At 49.1% G+C, this 9,282-nt stretch overlaps 1 protein-coding gene across 2 annotated transcripts in view; it reads right to left on the bottom strand.

The window, feature by feature from the left end:
* Window positions 1-521: 521 nt before the first annotated feature.
* The window catches only part of SHISAL1 (shisa like 1), an 80,542-nt gene continuing 71,781 nt past the window's right edge, over window positions 522-9,282 (bottom strand). Inside the window, exon 5 of one of the 2 annotated variants that reach the window (XM_060113829.1) lies at window positions 522-2,833. In XM_060113829.1, coding sequence (XP_059969812.1) covers window position 2,833 — 1 coding nt within the window. In that variant the 3' untranslated portion in view covers window positions 522-2,832. Of the gene's footprint in view, window positions 6,335-9,282 lie in introns of both variants that reach the window. The other variant, XM_060113827.1, reaches the window with a different exon arrangement.

Below are 9,282 nucleotides of genomic sequence, written 5' to 3'. Positions count from 1 at the left end.
CTGGGGGCCGTCTTCTGAGCCAGGCCTGGAAACACACTGACCCGCAGAGCTGCTCTCACGCTGCCCCAGCCTCAGGCGCAGGGGAAGGGGGTGGTGCTGGAGGGGGTGTGTGCGAGGGGGCGGCGCTGCATCCCCAGCAATTGTCCCTGACGGCCCGCGGCTTGCAGCCCCTCCTGCCGCCTGCCAGTGCCCCTTTGGAGGCTCTGTCTCCTTTCCAACCCGGCTCTTGCCCTCTGGGAGGTGGTGTCCATCAGGCCTCTCCATCTGCCCTTGGGCTGGACCCTCTGAGGCTTCCCGGAGGGACCCATGTGATCAGCTGCCCCTAACAGCACCCCAGCAGCTTCTTAGCTGAGACCCCAGGCCCTGGCCGTCCACCCTCCCGACAGAGTGCCAACAAATGTGAGCGCAGCTTCCCCCGAGCACATTTTTGAAACATTAAAGCAAATTTTAACACAGGGAAGAGTTGACGTGACACTCCTTTATTAAAACCTAAGGACGTCTTTATAAAAACTACTGTATATAAAGACAAAAGCAGTGCAACAGCGGTCCGTGTAAAACACATTATTATTATTATTACATTATATTATTATTATTAGGAATATTATTGGTTTTTGGTTTTCCCAGTTATCAGCCTGCTCACGTGAAGTAGGGGTTTACAGGAGAGAGACAAGTCTGTCCCATGGTGTCTGCGCCCTTGTCCGGCTGATCCTGGGGAGGACACACCGACCCTGGGGTGGGGTTCCTACCTTGTCAGGGTGACAAAGCCCCCCACTCTCGCAGTCCCCACTTAGTTATTGCCCATCACCCAGACCCTGACTGTTTGGTTATTTGACAGTGACGTATCCCACTAGCTTTAACCTAGAAGATGGGGAAGAGACAGGAAGGAACCGAGGTGAGAACTTGAGGTGAGTTTCCAAGAAGAGATTCCCTTGGGGACACCAGTTTGGTTCCAGTTGTGGCCACACTGGATGCCCACAGAGGCCGTGTAATCTGTAAGTTTTGATCATGTGCACAGTGACCCTTTCTGGGGTTCGCTGACTTTGATGGGATCCTGCACATTTCGGAGAGCAGTTTAGGGCAATTCACAGGGCACCTCACTGCACCATCCCTGGGGTCACTGTTCACAACACAGTCTATAGAAACGGTGCCCCCTGGAGGTGGGCACTGCAGCAGCCCTGAATTTCAGTCTAGCAAGGGCAAACAGGTCAGGGCTTTGACGTGAAGATAGGAGTTTTAGGTAGAGTGTAACTAATAGTCAAAGCTGCTCACTCATCAAGCATCTATCTAGCACCAACTGTCTGGCAGCATCTTGGACTGAAAACTTGGGGGCGGGGCGGGGGGGAGACAATGCCACCTCCAAGGTCACTTATTCTCCTTATGAATTTGAGCATTCCTAACCATTAGGCACAACAAGTCATTTCACAGGTGATCCCAGCCTCTCCCTCAGACACTGCATGTTCCCTGACATCTCCGTCTACAGCAGGAACAGCTCCCGGAGGGGCACTGGGTAAATATTTGTTGAATAGATGAATGAATGCATGCATGAACAAATGGAATTTCTAGAATCTTCTACCTCACCTGACTGCTAAACTCAACATTCAAGTTTTCAGGCCACGGGCTCCAAAGCTGCATACATTCACTTAATCACCATCTGGGGCTGCATTTGTGCTGTAAGGAGGGGCTGGGGAGCCTGGCGTGGCATTGGTCAGACGGAGGGTGTGCCGTGTTTGTTTTCTGGAGGGGACAGGACATCATTCCAGGCTGGTGGTGAGTTCTGGGGCTGCAGGTGGCAGTGACCAGAGTGCCACCCACTCACTGGGTGGGTGGCTGCCCTGCTGACCTTTCAGATCGCCAGTGGGTACAGGTAGACACTGTCTATGCTCGCCAGGTGAGCAGTAAGATAAGAATCCCCCAAGGTTGCTGCAGAGAGGGGAGCCCACCCAGACGTGTCTGCAGTGACGTGGCTGCCCCTCCACATGGACAAGAAATGCCCCCAGCAACTCCTCTCGGGGCTATCATGTCAACTTGGATCACTGCAGAATCTGCAAATTCACCTCTGAGGGCCACCTAAGGCATGGCTTCTGCCATTGCTGGGGATCAATCAGCCAAGCTGAAAAAATGAAAATAAATCAATCAACAATTTTTAAAAAGTCTGTGACTCTGGGAAACTAATCTTCTTTTACGGCACGACCTCTAGGAGACACAGTAAATGGGGTGTCAGAGGAGCCAGGAGATGGGGTCTGGGCAAGGACCGTGGTCTGGAGGGACAGCAGAGGGCTGGGACACTGGCCTGGTGTGGACAGGGGTCTGGGGGCCTGCTGGGTACATGGGAGACGGTGCCAGGCTCGATATGACGGGAATGGCCTAAAGGGAGCTTTTGATTTGATGGTGAGCTGAGAAGCGTCTCTTGGTAGAAGAAGCCTGTTAACCCCCATTCCTGGCTGTGTTTTCCCTGATGCCCCCAAGCCTTCCTTTCTAGCCATGGGGCTGAATTTGCCTGAAGGGTTTTTTGGATGAAGAGGGGATACGCCACCACTCCAGGAATGCTAGCTGCCTACCTGTTATTTCTCTAAAGCATCAGAGATGGGTTCATCAGAAAGATGGGATCTACCTGCAGAATCACATGTGTGCATGTGTGCATGTGTGTGTGTGCGTGTGCATGTGCTTTCAGTTAAGGCCTGTTTCCTATAGGTCCTGGTCGGCGTCAGATGTCAGGCTGGCAGCTGGCGGCCCCAGGCCCTTCTGTGCTGGCGGGCAGCTCCTTGAGGTGCAGGGGGATCTCAGAGGTTCAGGTGGGGGCAGAGAGGCCCATGGGTGCTACCAGATATTGGTTCTGCGTAGAGATTCCAAAATGCACAATTACACTATACACAAATGAGAAGGAAAGCATAAAACTGCTCGTTATAACACACAGTTCCCAGTGGGAAAAAGTTCTTACAAATACAGGGAGTCAAAGACAAGTTCCTCAGCGGATATATTGCCATCTTCTTTCTCTTCTTTTTGTTTTTCTTTTTGTAGTATTATTATTGTTATTTTTACAAATTATGTGGTTATAGCCAGAAGCTCACAGTAAAAAGTAAAACTAGGCAGCTCGAAAAATCAGGTTAGGGAGTCACTAAAAAACACTAACTCTGTAAATCTCTACTTGAACCTGTCACTACCCTGCATCGTATTCTCAGGGACACTCTACTCATTGGCACATCTGCCTGCCATGGTAGGATGGGGCAGGTTTTTATCGGGATGGCTCATGTCCCAGGGGCTTTGAGGAGCCCTTGACATTGAGAGGGAATGAACCACACACGTGTGCCTTTCAGATGGGCATTCACACCCACGCACACTGACCTCTCCCCTCAGCCACTCCGTCCCACGCCAACACCCCACACACTTGACAGGTGAGGCTCAGAGAGGTGAAGCGATTTGCCCAATACCACCCAGCAGGGAAGGGGCAGCGAGTGCTGTGGGTCCCTGCACTCCGTCCCCTGCATCCCAGGCTGCCCTGTGTCAGTTTGCTAAGTCTGTGATGTCTGCTGAGCTTCACGATGAGGGGCCGCCTGCATACAACAGACGTTCTGATCCCCAGCCCGGCTGCACCAGTAAACCTCCACCACGGGGTCATCAGTCATTCCTGGAAAGACCTCTGGTGGAGTCAGGAGCAGTGCCTTGCAAGTTCTCAAGCCCAGGATGCAGATCAGGGGAACCCTAGCCCCTGCTGGTCTCTGTGACAGTGACCTCTGGCAGAGAGGCAAGGCCACCAGCTCCTTCTTGGCAGAGGAAGCGTCTCCATGTGAAGAGCTGCATGAGCAGCACCCAGAACCGCAGGAAGCCAGAGATGCAAGCCCCCTAAAAATACCTGGTCTGAGCCCTTCCTTTTAGTGAAGGCAGAGAAGGCACAGAACTTGCTTGAGGTCACACTGGTCTCAGTGCAGAGCTGACGTCAGAATCTGGCTCTGTGCCCACACCCCTCTCCCCAAGGCTCAGGTTTCTCTGATTCCCGAGGCTATGCACATGGGATGCAGGTGTTTGCTGATCCAGCTGGGCTGAATGGCTGCTGAGCACCCCTCCATGGCAACTGTTGCTCTGCATGGACAAGGCCCAGGGGCAGGCCCTGGCACGTCTCAGCATCCAGGGTAAAGCAAGCCACGTCTATCCCTAATCAAGACCCCAAGCAAAGGTTATCTGACATTGCCTCTGCCAAACCTGTACACCTGGGCCCTGGTAGCACTGTCTGGAGAAGACGGGACTCAAGCCACAGGTCTGGGTCTTCCTTAGCTTGCCTGTGTGACCTTGGGCAAGCCACTTGACCCATCTGAGGCTCAGCATCCTAGTCCACGAAATGCAGAGAGTCCCTTCTTTATGGGCATTGAGAGGATGAAAAGCCAGGCTGGATGGAAAATGCTTGACACCCTGGAAACTTCTTTCTGCTTTATCAAAGGACAGGTGTTATGTTTTTCCAGGCTAAGGTGACTCACAGCGGACCACGGCATCTGGGCTCTCACTCACCTCTCTTTCCGCCCTTCCTCTGTGTCCCAGCCAACCTGGATTTCTTTTGGTTCCTTGAAAGCATCAAGCTAGTTGCTGCCTCAGGGCCTTTGCACTAGCTGTTCCTTCTGCCTGGAGTATCTTTAATGTCCATGGCTGGCTCTTGCTTATCCTTCAGAGCTGGGCTTAGCCTGCTCAGAAAGCCCTTCCCAGACCACCCAAGCTCAACAGGACCCCACGAACATTGTTTTGACCAAATTCTCGGCTTAGGGCTCACTGTTATTGCTAACTTCCTTATTCACTGCTTATTTCTTCCGTCTTCTCCCCCAGCTAGGACACCAGCACCACGAGCAGGGGCCTGCCTGCTCACTGCCACGTCTGATGGGCAGAGGGTCTGTGGAAGACACTGAGTCCTGCTGAGTGAGGGTATGTGAACAGAGGAGCTGGGCCCACCCAGCTGGGCACTGGGGGAGATTTTTGGCTTCACTAACACCAAGGGAATGAGGGTGTCTACACTGCCACCTTGGCCCTCGGGGATTTATGTGATCATTTCCTAGGTCATGCCCTTCCATGTGTGTGCCCCCGGGCTGGCGGGGTGGGTGGTGGCGGTGGTGAGCTCTGTGGACAGATGTTATGGGCATCCAAGTTTTTGTGGAAGTCCCACCTTAAATGGGAAGAGCTTCTAGAACCTTCCCCTCTGCATTTCCACAGTGCTCATCACTCTATCCAGCAAAGATCTGTGTGTCTGTCTCTCCCACCAGATGCAACTCCCCCAGGGCAGGGACCAGGCCAGCCTGACTCATCTCCCTTCCCGATTGCTGCCCAGCAGAGGACTGGCAGACAGTAGGTGCTTAACCAGAATGTGCCCTGTGTAGGCGGGTCCTGCAGCAGCGACGGTGGAGAGCTTGGGTGATGGCCCATCCACTGAGAAGCCACTGGGGAGATTCTCCAGGGACTATGTTGGGGGTACCCTGGGCTGGGGAGCTTGGACTTTGGGTTCTTATACCTCTGAGGTCAAACCGAGGGCTGGTCTCCTCCTGGCTGTGAGACATGGGCCATTTCTGCAGGGAGTTCATCCCACCCACCTCCCAGGTGATGAGAGAGGGCGTACGTGAAGATAACCTAGTGCCTGCCTCGAGGATGGCCTGAGACGTGTCTCTCATTATCACTGTCATTATGGGAACAAATTCCATAAGAACGAAACCCCACCTGCATTTCGCATCCCCAGCACCCCCTGAGACACAGTGGGGCTGTGACCTGTGCTTGCCCACTCTGTCTGGCTCACAGCTGCTGCAAGAACCTGGAGCCCGGACACTGGGCCAGACCCCCAGCACAAGGTGACTCAGGCCCATCAGAGAACTTGGGGGGACCCCAATAAAACCAATCAAACAAGCAAAAAGGATACCCCTGATCACACACACACGCACACACACTCACATTCAATATTCTGACACAGAGAGGCCCACAGGCCACTACAGGAGGAAGCAGAGGCAAGGGAACCACGCACAGGTACGACACATGGCCTGAATCCTCCCTGCTTCACTTGGCCGGGGCAGCTGTGTCGGTCATCCTGAGTCCACCATGGCACCACCTCTCAGAAGCCACCGGCCCAAAATGGGACTATTGCTTGCAGACGGGTGGCTCAGAAGCCCCTCCCTGCACCCGGCCCCCACCCCTGGGTTTGCTCGTAGTGTTAGAAGTCCGAGGAAGGGTTCGGCACAGGCAGTGTTTTCTCCTCTGCCACCACCGCGGCCGTCTTGGCTCTCCCTGGCGTCTTGAAGTGGTACTTCTTGGAGTCTGAGCCAGGTGCTTTGGGCCTCACCTCCCCCATCCTGAGGCACGGCAAAAGGGTTTTCTAGGGAAGTAGAAGGGAACAAAGTATCACATAGTGTCTCCTCCATGGGGATGCACTGGGGACATTTCTCTCTGGCCTCAGTTCCAGGAGAACCCAGGTTTTTCTCTGAGCACATGACATTTTTTTTGTCTTCTAGATATTGAGACCTGTTTGACTTTAAGGCTGGAAGCAAGACAAGCAGGTCTGCTGTCACTATGGTTTCATACAGCACTAGTGCCCCTGGCCCAAGCAACAAGACAAGAAAAGAGCATAGAGTGTCAGGAGTGGACTAGAAGAACCCTAATTACCATTATTGGCAGATCATGTACATAGAAAACCCAAGAGAATCAACAGGCTAATTATTAGAACAGAGAGTGCAGATACAAAGATACAATTTTCAATCTGTAAGACAAAACCAGATCAACTTATAAAACCAACAGTGTTTTTTTACCTCAGTTGTTACCAGGGTGATTATATGTCTTGGCTTAGGATAGTCCCAGTTAATACTTACTGTTCTGACATAATTTTTAATATTGTTCCCTTTTCAGCCTCAAAAGTATTCTACTTTGGATGATAAACCAGATGGTCACCCTTGTTATAACAAACTAGAAAATATTAAGAACAGATACAGATAACACTCATAATAATAAAAAGAACCATTGTGAATCTTGGTGTCACACCACTGGATAGGACCATATCATACAAAGTCATGGAGAGGAAACCAGGACACTCCTGGCACATTGACGGGTCACAAGATCACTGGGATAAGGTCAAGAGTGTAAACACCAGCCCACGGGGCACTTACAGCTTTGACTGGCAGAGCTGAGTTGCCTTTGTTCTTTCTCCTCTTGAGATCACCTCTAAACAAGGATAATGAGGAACAGAAATACAAACTCCATCTCTGGCAGACACAGTGAATCCCGTGTCCTATAGCCATTTATAGGGGCAATTACCCAGTCACAAATATTCACCTTCCCATACTCCCTTGCAGACCGGAGTGGTCACATACCCACTCTGGCCAATGCTATGCAAGTGGAAGTCTACTGGGAAGGGGACATGGATCCAGAGGAAGAGTGTGAGAACAAAGGACCTTCACTAATGTGGCTGGAGTGGGAAGCAGGGAGAAACCTGGTTCTGGTGGCAGCCCCAGATTGTGCACCTCCACACCATTGTAGCTGGGTTTCTGCAACTTGTATCTGATTACAGCTACTAACAGATAAACCATCTTCCACCAAACTCCAGTGTGTTCCAGGGGCAAGGGGGGAAGTTAATGGAGGGATTAAGCCAACAAAGTCCGTCTTTCCAGAGGGCTTGATACTCCAAATGGCAGAGTCAACACCCCATTCTGCATCACTGGGCTCTGGGTGACAAATTCCGTGGTCCCGCATCACCTGCTTTATCATTCTACATCCAGTACACCAAATATTTTACTTACTGGTCTAGCTTATTGTTTGTCTCTCCCAACTAGAAAATAAGCTACATGAGGGTGAAGGTATTTGTGTGTTGTGTTCATTTTGGTATTGCCAGGATCTGGAGCAGTAACTGGTACACATAATAAGTCTTAGTTGAATGAATGGATGAAGCAAGAATTTAAAGCCCAGATGAACCCGATTTTAAGTATAAAGTCAACAGAAAAACTTTTAAAAACACATTTTTGATTTATAGCTCCCATGAGCCCTTCTTGCATAAATTAACAGAGGATACATAGAGGATAATAAAGGATAATATCCTATACCTTAGGATAACAAAGGGTAAATAGAGCAACTCTGGCAAGAGTACTAGCAATGAGAATCTATTTAACTGTAGGACTATGTCTGAAACTAGTGTATTGTGACTGTTATAGAAAAGAACAAAAAAGAAAACAGAGAATCAATATAAACTATAGTAGGGAAGGTGGAGGTCAGAAAGAAGGAGGTAATACATGTAAACTATGTCTTATTTGTTTATAGTTGGGAGTCCAAAAATATCAGTTAGAGATGGAAATAACATTAGAGGTACAAAGGTAAATGGAAAAACTAATATAATATAATCAACTAAAATCATTTGATGGAAGTGAGAGAAGGGGAGGGAGAGTAGATATGTTCTAATTTGGGCATCATTCATAGTAGGGAGAAAATAAACATTGTCTAAAGAAATAGAGGATTAAGGGTATCATATGACAGTATAATTATGAAGATAACTATGGGATGAAAAACACAGCTTTCCAAATTGTCAGAAGATATATACACAAAAAATAAAACAAAGAAAACAGAGGCCATATGGTGAAAATTGACAACCCCCACAAAAGCTATAAAAGCAGAAAGCGTGTCATAAACTATGATAACAGAACTAAGACTAAATGTAGCTCCCATATTAGTAAATGTTAATGAGCCATACACACTTGCTAAAAAAAAAAAAAGACTCAGACTGGATTACAAGCAAAATCCACTGAAGGTAGAATAACTCAGAAAGGTTTCATATAATAGGATGAGTAGATGATGAAAAAGTTTTGGAGATGGACAGTAGTGATGGTTGTACAACAGTGTGAATGTACTTAATGCCACTGAATGGTACAGTGGTTAAAATGGTAAATTTTGTTATGTGTTTTGCCACAATTACACAAGAAAGAATGGGCAGAAACAAAACAAGTGCAAACCAAGAGATACCAGGGGTCTTGATCTGAATGTTAGACAAAGCTGAAGTCAGGGCAAGAAATAGAGAATGAGAAAAAGAAGGCATTGTGTGGGGATCAAGGATGAGAGTCACCATGAGGACCTAAAGTAATGAGTGTCTTTGCACCAAATAACAGTCTCAACATTCATAGAGCAAGAAATCTGAAAATGTAGGAAGAAAAAGACAGAGTATGGTAATATTGGTGCATTTTAATTCACCTCTCTCAGTCCCTCACAGATTAAGTTGACAAAAACATAAATAAGGTATAGAGAGCCAAATAACCTAATTAATAACATAGTATGTGTGTGTATATTTTA

This window comes from Mesoplodon densirostris, chromosome 11 (genome assembly GCF_025265405.1).
Source record: "Mesoplodon densirostris isolate mMesDen1 chromosome 11, mMesDen1 primary haplotype, whole genome shotgun sequence".
In the NCBI taxonomy this organism is placed as follows: domain Eukaryota; kingdom Metazoa; phylum Chordata; class Mammalia; order Artiodactyla; family Ziphiidae; genus Mesoplodon; species Mesoplodon densirostris.
This window is presented reverse-complemented; position numbering and strand designations above follow the sequence as displayed.